Raw genomic sequence first — 21,272 nt, 5'->3', positions numbered from 1 at the left:
AGCTTTGAAAATAGATTAGGGTTTTAGATTTTATTCTGCAAAGACATACGGCTAGATGTAGCTGTATGTATGCGGCTGAGGGTTTAAATCCTTTTTGGTTTTGTTTTGAGTTTTCTGAAGATACCTGAACCTTTTGTGATGAGTTGAACGGTCTGTGAGGAGAGAGAGCTGCTGCTGGTTGCTGACAGAGAGAAAAGGAGGCGACTGGAAGAGCTTTAGGAGTCGCCGGAAAATAGCAAGAGATCGTTTGGTTTCTGATTTATGGGTGGTGGATTTTTGGAAGGGTTTAGAGACAAGGTCGTGCTGATAGCGTGTTGTGAATGAAGAGAGGAACTTGGGTGTATTATTAGGTCGACCAACTGGTCTTTATATACATATGGTAATGACGGTCTAAGTACTGGATCGACATGAGATCGTACTTATCCTTAACTAGATAATGACTAGCAATACGTAAGATAAACACCAACTATAATGTAGATAAACTAGATAGGCGCCAGTATGATCCTGCGGATGGGCTTGGCCCGTCTTGCTACACGGGCTGATAAATGGGTCGATCACTAAATGGTTTATAACAATAACATCTTTCAAATACTCATAATAGAATTGGATGATACGATAAGAGTATCCGAATACCTGCCCACCGAGAATCCGACAAAATCGGGAAGGTCATAGTGGATGTTTATGTTATCATTGATACAAAGAAAGGCTCGAGAACTAGACTTAATCAACAAGTCGCTAAGAAACAAATCATAAATCATTCTACGCGTGTAATTTAACCGACAACCGTTACATTTAAATAACCATTTTTGGGGCAACTAGTATGACACTCTTGGAGTGTGAATGGTGAGGCAGATCGTTAGCAGATGTCCTGCACATTAGTATTTTGTGTACTGCCACAGCCAATCACAATTTTTTACTTTTCCAGAAAAGAAAAGCAGGAGACTTGCCCAGTGGTAATTTTTTTGTCTTTGTCTGTGTAAAAGCAGATGATCTGCATGTCCTTCTGCCCTCTCAACTTTTGATGCAGTTCACGGATTCCACCTTTTTTTCATTTAATAGAATTTTTTAGTAAAATTAAATCAATTCTGAAAATATTAATTCACCACTTATAAATAAAGAGAGTAAGAACATAACTAGTTTCATACTTCGATTAAAAGAGGTTCTAGGCAACAAAAAAAATATGATTTTGTATTATAATCTTCTGACAGACATTAGAGATAATATTGCAGAAATATTATGGGCAAATCAAAATATTTTTCATTAAATTATTTTATATTTGTTATGTATTGTTATATATTGTGTGTTTTGAAATTTTAGTGTAACTTTTATTATAAAAATATATGATCTGCAACGCTTGAACTGCTTTTGCCATTCATATTATTTGATCTGATTGATCCGCAACTCTCCTGCATGATCCGTTTGATCTGCACTTGTTCTGCTCGATCTGCTTGATCTGCACCGCTTGAACTGATTTTCCAATTCGGAACCTCAGATCTCTATCACTTTTATTTTATCATAGGCAAATAGCCAAATACAAGTCAGTCCAAAGAAAAAACAGAGCCAAATACAATCACTACCACAACTGCAATTGGTCTATTGCTTTCATGATGTCATGCTGATGAATTAAGGCTTTTTATCAAAGCAGTGCAATTCTGTCACGCGTTTATGTATCATTTCCCTTCAATCTCTCTTACACTTTTGTATTATATTATACTATTTATTGTTTACTTTAACACTTCAAAGTTTACCATTTTAAACCACCAACGGAATCCAATCAATTAACTATTAATTATATCATTTTCTTAATATATTTAAATTTTATCTGTTTTATAAAAAAATATCATTTTAACACTTTTTCTTACAAAAAAATATTTTAAATTTATATTTACTTTCAACTCGATATTAATTACAAAACTCTATTGATCTTATAAATTAATTTATTGATCTCATATACTATTAGTTAAATAAGATAATTAATAAAACATAAATGTATTTTAATCATTTTTTAATCAATGTAAAAATACCAAATGACACTCTTTACAATATGGGTTGAATAATATATTATTTCTTTTGTTTCACGAAAAGTGGCATTTTAAAAAAAAAAAAGAAAATAATTGAAAATACTTTTGATTTTTTATTATTTACACATATTTAACCAATATTCTCTCTGTTTCTAAATATATGATTTTTAAGAAATTTTTCGATGTTTCAGTATGTAAAATGTTTTCATATTTTTATAACTTTTAACTTTAATAAAACTGAATAATCAATGATATTTTGTTGTTTATTTTGTTATTGTATGAATCATTTTCAATTTATATTTCAGTGATATATTTTATGTGAAAAATAATTTTTAATGGTTGTGCATTAGCCTAAAACATCATACATTTTGGAACAAAGGGAATAGTATCTAAAATAACAAAATTATTTATAAGTTCGACTCATTTTGCAATTATATTAAACTTAATATAAATATAAATTATATTGAAGTTCTAAAATAATATTTTTATGCGACGAAAAATATCAAAATAACAATGTTTATGAAACAGAGGGAATAACTCTTATAACAAACATTTTTTTATAAAAATGTGAAATTGAAATTGACGAAGATTAAGCGTAACTAAAGTTGGTAACAAATATCTCATGGGCTTAAGGACAAGAAAGTGCTATTGTAAAATTTGCATAAGATGTTTTTAAGTTGAGATATTTAGCTAACTACATTCAATGGAAGTCTATATTTGCTAACTACAAGTTGATTGATGTTAATGGGTGTATGACATTTAAGAGTGGACAATTTTGCCCCTCCGTAATGATGAAAACTTCTGCCACATACTCTAACGCTGCATGTAATAGAAAAATGTGTTAGCTGAGTATAATTGAGTATGAGGTCATAACTCTACAGCTAGAACACTTCTAACCACATGAGTTCTATCTATATTTACAGCCATATTAATAAAAAATAAAAAAAATTGTAGTTTATGGAAAAAAGGTAAAAGAGAAAAATAATTAAAATATGTCTATAACAATGTGAAACAGAATACTAGGACAAATTATCTCTCTCCACGACGACCAAACAAACTACCTATTCACCACGATATTAACAATAGCCTTACCAAGAAAGACATGCATCCTACAAATCTCTCTCCATTAGTCTCAAACTAGAGGAACTACAAGCATATGAAAAATAATATATTTTGGGGATCTTCCGGTAACAAACAATATGTAAAAGTTTCAGCTAATGTAATTTGTAACCACTAAGACATAGTGTTATATATCATCTAACATGCATAGGATAATATATCAAAAGATGTCTTATAAACATATATCAGCTAACAAAACATGTATCAGATAACAAATCTTTTATTAGATAACAAACCATTTATCAAACAATGTATTAACTTATAAACCATGTATGAACTCATTTGCCAGCAACTAAACCAAGTATCAAATTATGTACAAATTGACAAACCATTTATCAGCTAAACAAACCATGTATCAGTTAACGACAAGTCTATGTAGCATACTGGCCATTTATCAATAGTTTTGTATCAAACTATGTATAAGCCAAAATAACATGTACCATGTAACAAATCATTTATCAGATAACAAACAATTTATCAAAAATTATATCAACTCACAAACCATGTATCAACCAATTTATCAAGTAACAAATAATGTATGAAACAATGTATAAGTCGAAACCATTTACCAAAACATTTACCATCGAATAAACTATGTAGCAATTAACAACAAGTATTTTATAACATTGCTTACTTCAACAAATTTGTCATCTGGATCAGTTTGTTTGAAAGGTATTAACTCAACATGTTGATCATTAACACTAGGAATCCTCTACATTTCCTTTTTCACGTGGCTTTTCGTTTGGAAAAGGCTCTAGATTACATAGCTTCCCAAAGATCGTTGCTAAAAATGAAATATTACAAAACTTTTTAGATTAGAATTTTGAGATTTGGTTTAAACACAAAGATTGTGTGTTTACCACAAAGATTAGTAATGACGTTGGAGATAGGTAAAGTTAAAAGGGGGTTTGGAAAAATATGGTGAAATTTCAAAGTGAACTGAATGTGAATTTTTATAAATTAGCATAATAATTAGAAACTGAAATTATAAAACATAGAATATAGTTCGTATAAGTGAGAGGAAAGTAAAGAAAGTTTAAAGAAAAAATGATAAGGATGTAAAAGAGAGAATGAGAGAATGAGAAAGAAGTAGGAACAATAAAATTATTTGTCTCACACAACCCTTACACACTTATCCACTAAATAAAAATCATACACACTTATCCACTAAATAAAAATCATACACACTTATCTGATAGACTGACATACTGCACCAGCTAGAGGATAGGAACATTTTCGGAATGGAGATGAGTTTAAAAAAGAGGAGAGTAGTCCTCTAATATAGGTTGGTCTTAGAGCTATACACACCAGTTTTCTCTTTTAAGTTTTTGCCGAGATGTTTTTTTTTTGTAACCCCATAAAGTTGCAATGTAGATGAGGTAGTCCATAAATTTTTAACTAATGTTGAATAATTTGTATTTCTTTATCCGTAATTTCATCTTTATATTGTATTATTAACAACAAAACTCGGGTGAGGCTGGTAGTACTAAGTGTGTTTCCTGTACGGCCGGCCGGATCTGTCGATAGATAGGGTATCTAAAAAAAACTCACATTATCTTATCATTTCTTAATGTTTACAAACAACAACAGTCAGTGGCTTTTGCTTTAATAATTTCAGTGTTGCATTGTATTGTATTATTTAAACAACTACATAGAATTAAACTGATGACAAAGAAAAAGAACTTAAACTGTGTTATCATTTTATTAGTTTTCACATTTATGCATGCTTGTACACGATGTCGATGAAAATGTCGAATAGTCAGTGTTTCTTTCTCAGTGATTTCAGTTAATGTACGTAGAATTAGATATGTGTGCGGAGTTTAAAATTTACAATAAAAAAAAGGTTTTTACAATTCATTTCTTTGGCACTTTTAATTTAGAGAGAGTTACATATTTAGACACATTTGTCTTTCTTCTTACTCAATTAGACACTTTATGTTTGTAGGACACAATTACTGGTTTCGATGCAATATTGAGACCATAATATCCTTCTGCTGAGAAAACAAGATTGGCCGTAAGGGAAAGCATAAAGGTAGTTTTTTAGTTGTTTTATTAGTTTAGTTGACATATTAATTGGTTTTGTTTCCCCCAAAATATTTATTAGTCACTATTGCAAATTACAATGTATAAAATTTTATATTTATGCGTAGAACAAATTATGATTTTTTCTCTTGTACGTTTTGATATCCATAATGTATATATTTCTTGTAAAATTTATAATATATATGTGTATATATATTTATGGATGGTGCAGTCGTGGATGGGAGATATGTGAACGTGTGGACGAGGTTTCGTGGACGAATTTTCGTGGACGAGGTTTTTAATCTTACAAGAGGTTTCGTAGATGAGATTTCGTGGATGAAGTCTTGTGGATGGTTTTAGTGGGTTATAAGTTCATCATTTTCATAAAAAGATGATCAAGATTTTCTTTCATATATAGTAAATTTATCATTAAAAGGACAATAACTAATTTCAAATGGACCAAAAAATTGTAACTAAAGTTTTTTAAACAGAGTTCCATGGATGAGATTGTGTGAATGAGGTTTGTGAATGAAGTTTCATCAACAAAGTTTCCAAACGTATCAACCTCTATACCACCTTCGTATCCATAACCACCACAACCTCCATTCCGGTATCCACAGCCACCTCCAAGTCCACCTTTCGAATAACCACATCCACCACCATTGTATCCACGAGTCTCTTGTATCTACCCTCACGTTTTCCATCTCCGTAACCACCTCCTCCATAGCCGTCACAGCCTCCACTGGATCTATCTTCTTCATCATCAAAGAGATTGAAGTGACTAACAACTCATAAATCTTAGGAACTACTTGCTGCGGCGGCTTCTACGGTGGCGGAAGCAGCAGCGATGGCATCCTCCATGTTCTCACAAAATTTGATTGAACCGGTTCTTTTTTTTTGCGTGCGTGATTCTTCAGCATATGTTAAACCTGATTAGATAATCTGGAAATAAGAAAAAAAAGAGAAATTTACAATGACACAAGTAATCACTAACACTTTGGATTAATATGGACAAAGATTTCACAATGAAATATGAATCGGGAAATAAAAAAAATTAAAGTTCTAGAAAAAAAAACAATTAGTTCGCAACGAGATAGATATACTTTAGATGGATAAAAAAGAAAAAAACAATAAATAAAACAAATTGTATTTTTACGTAGAAAAAGATCAGTTTGGTTAAAAGGTATGATCATAAAAGCATCTTCAGAAAGTGTTCTTCAAGTACTATGTGTTTTACAGTGTAATTGTAAAGTGAAATTGTGTCTCTAACAGTAATTTTTTCTTTAATTTAACAAACTAGACGCTCTTGGGAAATCGTAGATCTTAATTTGTCAATAAATAAACTTTTTATTTTAAACACTGTCATTAAATAAACCATACTGTTTTTGTATCTATTGCAAGAATGCACGTGTCCTTTTGTACAAGTAAAAACGTGTTATACTGTGAGGTGCCTTTATACGTCCAAATAGATAGGGATCCACGTAGGTAACTTCGATATCACATAAAAATGTGTGGCGTTGGTCAAACCTCAAAACTAAGACCATACTAACTTTGTATTTTGGATTTTGTGAAATTAAAATCATTTAAATATCGAAATTTGAGTGAAATGTGTTGGTGCATGGAGAGAAATGGTTAGACTATGATGGGATTTTACAATAGAGCCTAGAAATTTAAGTGGTGGTTTAACTCTCTTTTGGAAAAGCAGTATTAAGATAGATACGAAGTACTCGGATAAAAATATTCTAGATTTTCATAATGTTACATATACGTAGTTTCCTAACTTGAGAAAAGCAAACGGGAACTGTACACTCTTTATTTATATATCATCAACTAATGACATAAATAATGATATATGGTGTAATTATAAAATAAGCCAAGAAAATCTGTGTAAGGTAGGCGCAATAATCGGTGTAGAAAGAAAGGGTCCAAATGCAGACGTTGTATTAAATTGTAAATAGTGGACTAATATGTACTATTATACAATTAGTCAATATTAATTCAACAATTTTTAGGGATAATGGGCTACACAACGTTTAATAGTATATTATAATTTGTTGAAATGACACGTTATTGAGGGTTGAATTTACATAAACTTGACTGATTTAGAAAGATGATCGAATTATTAAATAATAAAGAGTTTTGTGTATTTGAAAGTTCAATTTTGACAATTTCAAGACATGGGCATGCAGATAAATTCAAGGTGGGGGCGACTGCCACAGTAAAATGTAATTGGTCAGTCTATTGTTTAAAAGGCTAAATTTTTTGGCCTTCATAAAGATTCCTGCCCCCCTTGATTTGGCTTGTGCTCAAATCCATTGCAAGTCAATATGGGTTTTAGTATTCATCGTCAGCAAAGTTATAAACATCGTTACAGTTAAATTACTTTTCTTAAAACATAATTAATTTGTACTTTCCACTTTTCGGTTAGTTATTTCTATTTCTGCTTCTACAGAACATCAACATGCCTTTATTGGACCAAACATTAGAAAGTCCGTTATTCATCATAACTATCTAGAGAATTTATAGCTTGTCCTCTCTTGATCAATCACATATCACACATGTACGTCGTCAATGTCATAACTCTAAACTGTAATTTTATGATGACACTATTTAAATATATGTATTATATTGCCTTCAAATTTTCTTTAGGTTTTTAGAAATAGAAACTCACAAATTGTATAATACTTTCACAAGTATTCAAAACTATTTCAAGCATAATCGAATTGAAGTGTTCTCCGTAATTCATTAGACCATTTCCATCGGTAAGTTTTGAATGGGTATTTGACTTATTAATAAAAAGGTAAAAAATAATGTTAAAGTAGAAAACATGAGAGTTTTTCAAAGAACAAACTCTTAAAAAATTATAAGTACGCATGTTTCTTTTAATTAGATATTTTTTAGAAAATAAAACTAAATTATTTTGAAAATATTAATATTTTATCATTAAGAATTTCAAATAGGTTTCTCCACCGTTGAAAATGCTATTCATCTAATGATACGTCAAACTTTGTATCTGCTTTTGGAAAACAGTTCAGCATATTTGTTTTGAAGCCTAATAAATGTGTGAAAATAATCACCCTATAAAACATTACGAATTTTCTTTCTTACTATTAGTGACCAAGTTGAATTATTTCTAATATCTAAACTATTACACGATATGATCAATCACATATCACACATGTACGTCGTCAATGTCATAACTCATATGGCGACGAGTTGTATTCGACGGATACCTTTTATTGGCCGCTTATAAACATAACGCACCAAGACTCCCCCCTCTTGTCAATTAGAGACTTAAACAGCCATTAGTTTCTTAATAGCATCTAGAAGGCTTCTTCTGCAATTTTTTTAAAGGTGATTATGAAAAAAACCACTCCAATATCTCTGTTTTTATATGAATAACTCGGGCTGGTATCAAAAGTTTATTATTTAAAAAGTAATTAACTTTGCTTGTTAAATTCGTTTCAAGTTATTTGACGTACGTGTGGGGCAGTCCACACGCGCTTTGGTTACCATTTCTGAACACTTGTCACTGTTTATTACATGTCTATATAACTTATCCCCTTGTCTTCTTCAGACACACACACAAACAACAACAGAGAAACCAAAAGATTATATTTCAGGCAAGAAAGAATGAAGTTTGGGAAAGAATTCACGTCGCAGATGGTTCCGGAATGGCATGAAGCTTACATGAATTACGATTATCTAAAAACTCTTTTAAAAGAAATAATCAGATTCAAACGCAAAAACAATCCTCATCACCACGGTCACGGCCATCATCATCTTCGCCGGACGTTAACTCTCTACCGATCATTCAGCGGTTTACTCTCAACGTCCGGAAGAAGGAGACATCACCACGGTCACGGACACGGTGGTGGACAGATTGGCCATTTTTCAGATTCCGACGACGACATCGAGGAAGGACTGAGGTCGGCACCGATTCTGGTTCACTCAGCTAGTCACGGTTACGAGACGACGTTTCTGATGGCGGCAGAGGAAGGAGGAGAGTACGAGACGGTGTTTTTCCGGCGATTAGACGACGAGTTCAACAAGGTGGACAGATTCTATAAAGAGAAAGTCGAAGAAGTTATGAAAGAAGCTGTGATGCTCAATAAGCAGATGGATGCTCTTATCGCGTTTCGTGTGAAAGTGGAGCATCCTGATGGGTGGCCATGGGAGGAACGGACGGTGGAGATGACTCAGTTAGCTTCAGACGTCTCTAGTTCCGCGGCGGCCGTCACAGCTTCTACTCCCGCCAGAGCTAGATCCAGTAAGTAACCTCACTCAATGAGTCGATCGGTCTGACTAATGTGCATTTACCCGGTTTGATTCCGGTTTTATCAGACTGATACATTGATAACGTACTGAGTCGCCGACATCGGCCGTCCGTACTAAATGGTCAAAAGTAAAATTGAATTTTTTCTTTTTGTTGCAGCGACTAGTGACAGCTGTTAATGTAGTGATTGGTTCCAATATTAATCGATATAAATGATTGCACATTTAGGAGGGGACCCAAATCAAATTTCCGGGTTTTTGGAATTTTCGTTATCCAAAAAGTAAAATTAAAAATTAAAATATTTAAAGATAATACAAATTATATTCTCTCTGTTCCTAAATATAGGATGTTTAAAATAGTTTTTATGTTCCAATATGTAATATGTTATTAGATTTTTAGGTAGCTTTGACTTTATTAAAAACTGTGTAACCAATCAAATTTAATAGTTCTATTTTGTAATTGGTTGAATAGTTTTTAATTTAAAATTCTAATGATACTTTTTAGATAAAAAGTAACTTTCTTAATAAGTGTGTTTTAGCTAAAAAATCTTATATTTAGGAACAGAGAAAGTAATATTTTATTACAAATTTTATATTATGTACCTTTCAAACTTTTAAAACTAAAATAATCAATTTAATAAATAAAAATAATTTAAAATTTACATAAAATATAATAATTATATAATTTATCTATATAATTCTTTATATATATATAACGAATCATATCAAATATTCATTCACAGATTTATTAGTATTTGTGATCTGATTTGTTTTTTTTTTATGAATATTACATATTAGTATTTATTTTGCTTTATAAAATTACGGATATCCAGATTTTTATCGAATCAAAATTTACAAATATATTTACAGTCCTACTTATAATGTTGCAGTGAAATTACTCTTTGGTTTGAATTAATGATTAATTCCGGTTTTATCGAACCAATACGTAACCGAGTCATAATAAAGAAATTTTATTATTTGAAGTTCGAGCTCATCAAGCTCACATGGCGGCCATACAAGAAGGAGGATCGAGCAAAGCTGGCAAATCCGACGAGGATGAAGATGACGACATTATAGAGAAAGAAGAAGTTAACGTCGTTTCTGACGTAGGGACCAGTGAAATAAGTAGATTCAGAGCTGCGAGGCCATCTCATATCGAGGTTTTGGACCGTGTCAAGATCAACCACACGAATGAAACGCCACGGTCCACCATTAAAGGAGTTCTACAGGTCGGTAACACAGAGCTTAAGTTTAGCAGAGAGAATCTGAAGAGAGTCGAGGAGAAGCTCAGACGCGCCTTTGTCGAGTTCTACCAGAAGCTTCGGCTACTCAAAAGCTATAGCTTCTTGAACGCGTTGGCGTTTTCAAAGATTATGAAGAAGTATGATAAGGTAAGATTTGGTTTCAAGATTCAAGAATTGAGATTCTGACTAGGGTTTTGTGTTCTGCATGCTGAAAGTTTTACGTGGGAATCACTCTTTTATCAGATAACTACAAGGAATGCTACAAAGTCTTACATGAAGATGGTTGATAACTCTTACTTTGGAAGCTCTGATGAGGTACAGATTTCCTCTTTTTCGATTCGGTTGATCGGTCATTAATTCTTATGTCTCTCCTTAAAAATATTGCTCATCCACTGTCTCAGGTGAATAAACTCATGGAGCGTGTTGAAGCTACGTTCATAAAACATTTCACTAATGGAAACAGAACAAAAGGAATGAACATTTTGAGACCCAAAGCTAAAAGAGAGAGACATCGAGTTACGTTCTCCACAGGTTTCATGGCTGGTTGTGTGTTTTCTTTAATAGTGGCTTTATTCGCCATCATACGCACCCGAAACGTTTTGCAGAAAGAAGGCCAAGATCAATACATGAACACTATGTTCCCTCTGTACAGGTAAAATCTATAAATGTTCATACTAGTTAATATCTGAGCATTTGAACAACTGTGGAACCTGTTTGTTTAGATGCATTTCGTCTTCTTTGTTGTTGTTGTTGCAGCTTTTTTGGCTTCATTGTGCTGCACATACTTATGTATGCTGGAAATATTTACTATTGGAGGCGGTACAGAGTGAATTATTCTTTCATATTTGGGTTTAAGCAAGGAAGGGAACTTGGCTATAGACAAGTTCTACTTGTGGGCTTCAGCATTGGAGTTTTAGCCCTTCTTTGTGTTATTGCCAATCTTGACATGGAGGTTGACCCCAAGACTAATGAGTACAAAGAATGGACCGAACTTCTTCCTCTTTTCCTGCTCATTGTAAGTCTCTAAATCCAAAACCAGTGGGAAACTAGGCTTATATGACAATACTAACGGGCGTTACTTTGTTGTGGTATAGGTTTTGTTTATTGTTTTAGTCTTACCATTCAACATCTTCTACCGCTCGAGTCGCTTATTCTTCCTCACTTGCCTCTTTCACTGCGTTGCTGCTCCTCTTTACAAGGTAGAACAAAGACTTTGATCATGCAAAAGTAAAATTTTCTTTGTTTTTAATTTTTAATTTTTTTTTAGAATTTCAACACAGGCTAAAAACTATATTAAATCTGATTATAAATACATTATCTTTATTATTAATTGTTTTCTATAACTTTTAGCAATATAAATTCAATAGCAACAATTAATTTTTCCTAATTTTACAATTTACCAATATTACTTAATAAAAATGCATAGAAAATGTAAAAGTGTATTTATTGAAACAATATTAAAAAAACATAGATCAAAAGTGTCTTAAATCTTGATTATTGTTGGCCTTTCTCGTGCAGGTTACTTTACCTGATTTTTTGGTGGGAGATCAGTTAACAAGCCAAGTCCAAGCTATTCGAAGCGTCCAGTTTTACATATGTCACTACGGTTGGGGAGATTACAAACATAGAATGAACACTTGCTCAGACTCAGATGTCTACAATGCTTTCTTATTCATTGTTGCTGCCATCCCATATGGTTGGCGTCTCCTTCAGGTACAATGTCACGAAATATAACCGTTTACTTCTTTCCTTCAAATAATTAATATCTTCTTAAACCCCAATACATTTGTGCAGTGCTTGAGGAGGTTCTTTGAAGAGAAAAATGCAGAGCAAGGATACAATGGCCTCAAGTACTTCTTGACTATAGTGGCTGTCTGCGTCAGGACTGCTTACAGTGTTGTCGATGAAGATCATAAATTTATCTGGAGAATGTTAGCTGTGATCTTCTCAGCTATTGCTGCCATTTTCTGTACGTACTGGGACTTGGTTTTAGACTGGGGTCTTCTAAACAGGACTTCTAAGAACCGTTGGCTCCGGGATAAACTCCTTGTCCCACAAAAGAAAGTATACTTCGTCGCAATGGTGAGCAACTCATATGCCTCCATCATTTTTGAATCATAGAGCTAAACTGATTACTCTAATTTTTTTTTTGCAGATCTTGAACGTTTTGTTCAGGTTCGCGTGGCTGCAGACCGTGTTGGATTTCAACTTCTCATTTATGCACAGGCAGACGATGATTACTGTTGTAGCAAGTCTAGAGATTATCCGCCGTGGGATATGGAATTTCTTCAGGTAACAACACACGTTTGTTGTGTGTCATGCTTTATTTATCGTCACATAACATATAGTATAACCTTCTTGTGTTGGTTTTGGTTTCATTCAAAAAGGTTGGAGAATGAGCATGTGAACAATGTGGGGAAGTATAGAGCATTCAAGACGGTTCCATTACCGTTCAACTACGATGAGGATGACGACAAGGACAGCTAGTTGTTTCGATCTCTTGTCGTAAATTATGTAAAGGGAGATTCTTTAACTATTTATCCACAATAAAGACTGGATTAGAGTCTGGTTGGTCTATGAATATCAAGAAGGAGATGCTAATATATCAGATGGCTTGTAAGAGTTTTTTTTTTACCTTGTGGTTAATTGTAGAAGTTGCCTGATGTACCACAGTAATTAGGATCCAGTATGCAGGAGTCATTTGAGGGAGAGATCCACTATGCAATGTACTTTGTATTTTTTTTATTTTTTAGTTCTCTAATAATACCAGAAGTTCCTAATAAAGAGGACAGACACCTATCAATTATCAAATTCTATTAATCAATGTTAGCATGCATACAGTCCTAAGCTTCATTTAATCATCTTGACATTTCGGGACGTCTTCTATCATGGTCCATGCAATTATCACCTTTTTTTTTGTCAACCATGCAATTATCACCTTCTATGAATGATTTCATTGTGATGATTTTTTTGTATTTTTAGAAAAACACATTTGAAATGGTATCATAATTAAGATTTTGTAATCAATACCATTAAAAGATGATCATTCTCAAATTATACCCTAAGGAAAATTGCGGTTTTCTCAAAAATACTCTTATTTTTACAAGAGATTAATAAAATTCATTAATGGTATTTATGTCTTTTGGTTTTGGGCCTACAGATACACCTAAATATATATATAAATAATAGGCTTATATATATTTAAAAGATATACTAACTTTAAATTTAATATAAGTATAAATATATTATGAACTATAAATAAATTAAGAAACATGAAAATATTATTTTCTTAAATATACGTATCAATATTCAAAATAGATCATTTGAATATTATACAGATTTTCAATACAAACCAAAATCCTATATCCTACACCATATCATATACATATTTGAATATCATTTTCCATGTATAATGTCATTTTATACATAATATTGATATGACAATTACGAGTGTTGAAGAATATTTTAAAAAACTATCTTAAAATCAATTTTCAAATCTAAAATAAAAACACAAACTTATAATAGGTTATTAATAACGAAAATAAACTAATATTGTCATATCAATAAGTTTTTTATATTATCATTTTTTATTTGGATAACATAATAAAATTTTATCAAATTCTAAGGAGTCACTAATTTATGTAATATTAAAAAATATATGAATAATTTAATCAATTTTTTTAAAAAGTACTATAAGATATTTTGTAATCGGATCAATGGTATCAGTTTGCAGGTTAATAGTGAGTTTTTGGGTTTTTACCGGGTTTTATCGGATTTTTAATTAACAAATTTTTTATTAAATTCAAACCGAATTATATACAAAATATCGGGTCTATAGGTTCAACCATGAATCTAGGTCAGATATGAAAACAAATCTTAACACTCATACATTATTATAGAACAACTACTACATTTCGAACAAATACTATATTTTGAAGAGAGAAAAAAACAAATGATAAAAACCTAAAAACTCAATTGTTATGGTTTAAAAGAAAAATAATGGTAATTTGTAAATCAGTTTTTGATTAATAAATGAAAAACAAACAAATCCGTCGGTCAAAATCTAGTTATCTTATTAATTAAACTTAAATGCTTTAAATAAGCCCATTACTTTTCTTCTTTTCAAATATCACGACATGCTATCTTCTAATGAACAAAGAAGCCTAATGGATTCGTGAAACAAATTACAAACCCACAAGAAGTAAAAATGGTTACACCAGGGTTAAAACAAAATATTACAAAGTTTTCGGTTAAAAAGCAATAATCTAAAAGTTATTGGACACTCAGTTGAATTTTTTTTAATTGTTTTCAATTAAAAACTGTCGTGGAGACATGTCTGAATAATAAATAAAGTAATGAAGACACGTCTGAATAAAGTAAATGAAGTCGGTGACTGACTTCGCCAAGACCAATCATCTATGGATCAAAATCCTTACAGGAGGAAACCGTCTCCGATCAGCACCACCACCGGCGGTTCAAATCTCGTCACTTCCTCCGAACTACTTCCGATGAAGTTTCTAAGCTTTGGTACGATGAAGCTCACCAGAACCTTCACCACTTGCTTGATACTCTTCTCTGTGCTACTAGCATTCTCAATGATCCTCCATCACCACCCATCTGATCCGAATCGGATAATGGGTTTCGCCGAGGCAAGGGTTCTCGATGGCAGAGACTACTCCAATGTTACTGTTACCAACGGTATGTGTTCTTCTAAGTCAAAGTTTAGATCTTTACTGCATTTGCGTATATACACTTCTGTCTCAAAAGATCCAAAGTTTGAATCTTTCTATAAAAGTAGACTTTTTGTTAGTTTAATTAGTTCACTGGATATTCACCTGATCTAAAGTTTGAATCTTTCTATAAAAAAATAGAGTCTTTATTGGTTTAATTTCTCCAATAGTATCTGAGGTTGTTTAGGTGAAGAAGTGTCCTTTTGTTTGGTTTTTAGCTTAAAATGATTCTCATTTGTTTTGTAGATTCAAATGATTCAGATAGACTTCTCGGAGGACTACTCGCCACAGGGTTTGATGAAGCTTCTTGCCTCAGTAGATACCAATCACCACTTTACCGCAAACCTTCCCCTTACAAGCCATCTCCTTACCTCCTCTCCAAGCTTAGAAGCTACGAAACGCTTCACAAGCGTTGCGGTCCGGGCACTGAACCTTACAAGAAAGCTCTAACGCAACTCGATCAAGAGCACATTGATAACAACGGTGAATGCAAATACGTCGTGTGGGTTTCCTTCAGCGGGCTAGGGAATAGGATACTCTCTCTAGCCTCGGTTTTCCTCTACGCGCTTTTGACTGATAGAGTCTTGCTCGTGGACCGAGGGAAAGACATGGAAGATCTCTTCTGCGAGCCGTTTCCTGATATCTCATGGCTACTCCCCTTAGATTTCCCTCTGACGTCTCAGTTTGATGGGTTGAATCAAGACTCCCCTCGTTGCTACGGACACATGCTTAAGAATCAGGTGGTTGGTAATGATAAAACTTTGTCTCATCTTTATCTTCATCTTGTACATGACTATGGAGATCATGATAAGATGTTCTTCTGCCAAGGAGACCAAACCTTCATAGGGAAAGTCCCTTGGTTGGTCGTCAAGACAGACAACTACTTTGTTCCGTCTCTATGGCTGATCCCTGGCTTCGACGAGGAGCTAGAGAAGCTCTTCCCGCAGAAAGAGACGGTCTTTCATCACTTGGGTAGATATCTCTTCCACCCAACAAACCAAGTATGGGGCTTGGTGACTAGATACTACGAAGCTTACTTATCAAATGCCGATGAGAAGATTGGGATACAAGTAAGGGTTTTCGACGTAGGAGCAGGTCCTTTCCAGCACGTGATGGATCAGATCTCTTCTTGTACTCGTAAAGAGAAGCTTCTACCTGACGTAGACACAGTAATAGAAAGATCTCGCCGAGTCACAACCCCAAAAAAACACAAAGCTGTGCTTGTCACATCATTAAACTCAGGCTACTCCGAGAATCTAAAGAGTATGTACTGGGAGTATCCAACATTGACCGGCGAAATCATTGGTGTTCATCAGCCGAGCCAAGAAGGCTATCAGCAGACGGAGAAGAAGATGCACAACGGGAAGGCTCTTGCGGAGATGTACCTTTTGAGTATGACTGATAGTCTTGTGACAAGTGCTTGGTCGACGTTTGGGTATGTAGCGCAAGGTCTTGGTGGTTTGAAGCCTTGGATACTGTATAAACCCGAGAACAGGACAGCTCCTGATCCTGCTTGTGGTCGGGCTATGTCTATGGAGCCTTGTTTCCACGCGCCTCCTTTCTACGACTGTAAAGCTAAAACGGGCGTAGACACGGGTAAGCTAGTTCCTCATGTGAGACATTGTGAGGATATGAGCTGGGGGCTTAAGCTAGTTTGATTTTATTTTTGGTTTGGTTTACACTGTTTTTGATCATATGGTGATGTAACACGCTTTATCTTGTTACAATAAAGAGCATATTATAGAACTCTTTTAAGTTCTTGTGGTTTTGAAATTTTGCTCAAATTAGATATAAAGACAAGAGCAAGAAGTGTCTTTTTATTACCAAAGTTTCCGGTTATTTTGTATTATTGTTATCACATTTTCTTTTTCCACCTAACAGAAGATGAAAGGGCAAAAGAGAGAGAGAGATCAGATTTGATATCTACTTTCCTTTTTTTCAGTCTTAGGGTTTCTTAATGGATCTGTATCGCTCCAGAAGGAGATTATCTATTCCCAAAGCCATTGATACACAAACAGAAGAACAACTTGGAGTCCAAGAAAAGAGATTCAGATTGTTTGGAGTGATGAGAATCACTGAGATCTTAGCTTATTTCATGGTTATTGTCCCTGTTTTGTTAGTGATCATGGTTATATTCTTTGGACATGACTCGTATGATCAAGGAAATGGCTTTGCAAAAGCATCAAGAATCATCCAAATCAAACCAAATGTGACATCTGAGGATGATTCAACATTGCAGACTGATCAGAATCCAAAAGGTAAAAAAACATATGTTTAAAAGTCTCTTTTTTTTTCACTTTTTTGGATATGTTTTTAAAAAAGTTTCATCAGATTCTGTAGATTTGTCTCTCCTTGGAGGACTACTTGTTCCTGGTTTCAACAAAGACACATGCTTGAGTAGATACCAATCTCACCTCTACCGTAAAGCTGCACCGTATAAGCCTTCTTCCTATCTCATTTCAAAGCTTAGAGCTTATGAAGAGCTTCACAAACGGTGTGGACCAGGAACCAGACCGTACACCAACGCCGAAAGACTCCTTAAACCGAAACAAACCGGTGATCCTGAACCAGACGGATGCAAGTATGTTGTCTGGATGGAGTTTAGTGGACTAGGAAACAGGATCATCAGCATCGCCTCAGCGTTTCTTTACGCTTTGTTGACGGATAGAGTCTTGCTCGTTGAAGGAGGAGAGCAGTTCTCAGACCTCTTCTGCGAACCGTTCCTCGACACCACTTGGTTATTACCAAAGGACTTCGCCTTAACTAACCAGTTTAGTGGCTTTGCTCAGCACTCACCTCGTTGCCATGGAGAGATGCTGAAGAGGAAACTTATCAACGGCTCTTCGGTCTCGTCTCTGTCTCATCTTTACCTCCATCTAGCTCATGACTACAACGACCAGGATAAAATGTTCTTCTGCGAAGAAGACCAGAGTTTGCTTAAGAATGTTCCATGGCTGATCATGAGGACTAACAACTTCTTTGCACCGTCTCTCTTCTTGATCCCTTCGTTTGAGGAGGAGCTTGGTATGATGTTCCCGGAGAAAGGAGCTGTGTTTCATCACTTGGGTCGTTACCTTTTCCATCCTTCCAACCATGTGTGGGGACTAGTCACAAGATACTATGAAGCTTACTTAGCCAAAGCTGATGAGAGGATTGGTCTTCAGATAAGAGTCTTTGATGAGAAGTCTGGTGTCTCTCCTAAAGTCACTAAACAAATCTTGTCATGTGTTCAAAACGAGGAAGTGCTGCCTAAACTAAGCAAACCAGGAGAACAACACAAGCAGCCCTCAGAAGAGTTTAAACTCAAAGCTGTATTGGTCACTTCTTTAACAACAGGATACTATGAGATCTTGAAGACAATGTATTGGGAGAATCCAACTGTGACAAGAGATGTGATTGGAATACACCAGCCAAGTCATGAAGGACATCAACAAACAGAGAAGCTGATGCATAACAGGAAAGCTTGGGCAGAGATGTACTTGCTCAGCTTAACCGATAAGCTGGTTATCAGTGCTTGGTCTACGTTTGGGTATGTAGCACAAGGACTTGGAGGACTGAGAGCTTGGATTCTGTATAAGCAAGAGAATCAAACCAGCTTGATGAATCCTCCTTGTGGGAGAGCTATGTCACCGGATCCTTGCTTCCATGCTCCTCCTTACTATGACTGCAAAGCAAAGAAGGGGATTGACACAGGTAGTGTTGTGCCTCATGTTAGACACTGTGAGGATATTAGCTGGGGACTTAAGCTTGTTGACAACTCATAACTTGGAAAACAAGACAGTGCAATCCCTTTTTTGTGTGTTCCTTATTGACTTATTTGCTTAGCCCTACACAGATCTTTCCATATTCAGTAAAATAGGAAACTTCTTTGTTCTCTTCCTTAGTTAGTGGTTTAACGGGCCTGTATTATTGGGCCCAGTAAAATTGGGCCCATATAGTTTTCTCAACGGTTTAGGTGAGAAAAAATAGTCTCAAAAGATTTCTCAACTAACTGAAGAATAGGGATTGCTTGTTGGAATGGAACTCTCAAACGGCCTCTCCTCAGTTTAAGTAGGAAAGAAGTTTCCAAGTGGAACTTCTTACACGCCTAACTTTGTTTTGTAACTCTTTCTCTTGTGACCGCAAAATCTCTTTTATATAAACTGTAACCAACACTCCTTTAATCTCTCATCAATCCATTCACACACACACAAACCATGGCTTCTTCTTTTTCTTCTTCCTCTTTGTTACTACTTTTCTTTCTTATCATTTTATCATGTTTCATCGCGCTTTCATCTTCAAGAAGATCATTAATCGGCCATCCTTCAACAAACCTTCCAAGATCCGGTTTTAGATTAACTCTAAAACATGTAGATTCTGGTAAAAACCTCACCAAAATCCAAAAGATCCAAAGAGGGATTAGCCGTGGATCCCACAGACTGAACAGGTTAGGAGCTGCGGCTGTTTTGGCTGTAGCATCTGGTCCTGATGATACCAACAATATCAAAGCACCTACTCATGGAGGAAGCGGCGAGTTTCTTATGGATTTAGCTATAGGAAACCCTCCGGTTAAGTACTCGGCTATAGTCGATACCGGGAGTGACCTTATATGGACGCAATGCAAGCCTTGCACTGAATGTTTCGACCAACCAACTCCGATTTTCGACCCGAAAACATCTTCCTCTTACTCAAAAGTAGGATGCTCTTCTGGTCTCTGTGACGCCTTGTCTCGATCCAGTTGCAACAAAGACAAAGGCGCTTGTGGGTATGTGTATACATACGGAGATTACTCGTCCACAAGAGGGATATTGGCCATGGAAACGTTCACTTTCGACGATGAGAACTCGGTTTCGGGTATAGGGTTTGGGTGTGGGGATGAGAACAAAGGAGACGGGTTTTCTCAAGGGTCAGGTCTTGTAGGTCTTGGACGTGGACCACTCTCGCTCATTTCTCAGCTCAAGGAGACTAAGTTCTCTTATTGCTTAACCTCTATCGAGGATAGTGAGGCATCTAGCTCGTTGTTTATTGGCTCTCTAGCCTCAAATATCGTCAAGAAAGCCGGTGCAAGTTTAGCTGGTGAAGTCACCAAAACGATGTCGCTGCTAAGAAACCCTAACCAGCCTTCTTTCTACTACCTTGACGTACAAGGCATCACCGTTGGATCAAAACGTCTGCCTATTGAGAAGTCTACTTTCGAGCTAGCGGAAGATGGAACAGGAGGTATGATCATAGACTCTGGCACGACCATCACGTACCTCGAGGAGGCAGCGTTTACGGCATTGAGTAAGGAGTTTACATCTCGGATGAGTTTACCGGTAGATGACTCAGGATCAACAGGGCTTGACTTGTGCTTCACGTTACCTAGTAACGCGAAGAAAATTGCTGTTCCTAAGCTCGTTTTTCATTTTAAAGACGCGGATTTGGAGCTCCCGGGAGAGAACTACATGGTGGCGGATTCGAGTACAGGCGTTTTGTGTTTGGCCATGGGAAGCTCTAATGGGATGTCTATTTTCGGAAATGTTCAGCAGCAGAATTTTAATGTAGTTCATGATCTTGAGAAGGATACGGTGTCGTTTGTTCCCACTGAATGTGGAAAATTGTAGATTTTAAATTGTTTCCTTATTTTATTATTAATAAACTTTTATACTTTGTCATCACATTATTATAAAGGCCTCAATATTCTACACTAATAGATATCTCTGAGAAGACAGAAACAAAAAAAATTGAACAAAAGAAACAAAATGTAAAACAAGAAAAAGTAGTAAAACACCTTTGTAAATATCATTATTGATAAACGATGATTTAAAGTTAAGTAAATTTATGTGCTTGTTGATATGTCCGTGAAACCATAATGATAATTATTATATTTTGAGTTTGATCTC

At 34.8% G+C, this 21,272-nt stretch overlaps 4 protein-coding genes across 6 annotated transcripts; all 4 read left to right on the top strand.

The window, feature by feature from the left end:
- Window positions 1-8,758: 8,758 nt before the first annotated feature.
- LOC106305867 (phosphate transporter PHO1 homolog 5-like) lies at window positions 8,759-13,501 on the top strand. Its single transcript, XM_013742272.1, has 10 exons — window positions 8,759-9,432; window positions 10,422-10,828; window positions 10,925-10,996; window positions 11,083-11,333; window positions 11,438-11,696; window positions 11,776-11,880; window positions 12,200-12,394; window positions 12,476-12,763; window positions 12,837-12,973; window positions 13,069-13,501. The coding sequence occupies exons 1-10, from the start codon at window positions 8,796-8,798 to the stop codon at window positions 13,166-13,168; spliced, it is 2,451 nt and encodes an 816-aa protein (XP_013597726.1). The 5' UTR covers window positions 8,759-8,795; the 3' UTR covers window positions 13,169-13,501.
- A 1,504-nt stretch (window positions 13,502-15,005) lies between these two features.
- LOC106305870 (galactoside 2-alpha-L-fucosyltransferase) lies at window positions 15,006-17,225 on the top strand. 2 transcript variants are annotated; one of them, XM_013742275.1, is made up of 2 exons: window positions 15,006-15,379; window positions 15,658-17,225. In XM_013742275.1, the coding sequence occupies exons 1-2, from the start codon at window positions 15,100-15,102 to the stop codon at window positions 17,067-17,069; spliced, it is 1,692 nt and encodes a 563-aa protein (XP_013597729.1). In that variant the 5' UTR covers window positions 15,006-15,099; the 3' UTR covers window positions 17,070-17,225. The 2 variants fall into 2 exon arrangements, with proteins under 2 accessions (XP_013597729.1, XP_013597730.1); XM_013742276.1 differs by having other exon boundaries at window positions 15,024-15,379; window positions 15,673-17,225.
- Window positions 17,226-17,291: 66 nt separating this feature from the next.
- LOC106305868 (fucosyltransferase 2-like) lies at window positions 17,292-19,294 on the top strand. 2 transcript variants are annotated; one of them, XM_013742274.1, is made up of 2 exons: window positions 17,292-17,669; window positions 17,752-19,294. In XM_013742274.1, the coding sequence occupies exons 1-2, from the start codon at window positions 17,369-17,371 to the stop codon at window positions 19,173-19,175; spliced, it is 1,725 nt and encodes a 574-aa protein (XP_013597728.1). In that variant the 5' UTR covers window positions 17,292-17,368; the 3' UTR covers window positions 19,176-19,294. The 2 variants fall into 2 exon arrangements, with proteins under 2 accessions (XP_013597728.1, XP_013597727.1); XM_013742273.1 differs by having other exon boundaries at window positions 17,293-17,669; window positions 17,743-19,289.
- A 214-nt stretch (window positions 19,295-19,508) lies between these two features.
- LOC106305871 (aspartic proteinase nepenthesin-1-like) lies at window positions 19,509-21,069 on the top strand. Its single transcript, XM_013742277.1, has one exon. The coding sequence runs from the start codon at window positions 19,608-19,610 to the stop codon at window positions 20,991-20,993; it is 1,386 nt and encodes a 461-aa protein (XP_013597731.1). The 5' UTR covers window positions 19,509-19,607; the 3' UTR covers window positions 20,994-21,069.
- Window positions 21,070-21,272: the final 203 nt, after the last annotated feature.

The sequence above is a fragment of the Brassica oleracea genome, chromosome C7, assembly GCF_000695525.1.
Source record: "Brassica oleracea var. oleracea cultivar TO1000 chromosome C7, BOL, whole genome shotgun sequence".
Classification (NCBI taxonomy): Eukaryota; Viridiplantae; Streptophyta; class Magnoliopsida; order Brassicales; family Brassicaceae; genus Brassica; species Brassica oleracea.
The sequence above is the reverse complement of the archived record's forward strand: the minus strand, read 5'-3'. Positions and strand labels throughout refer to the sequence as shown.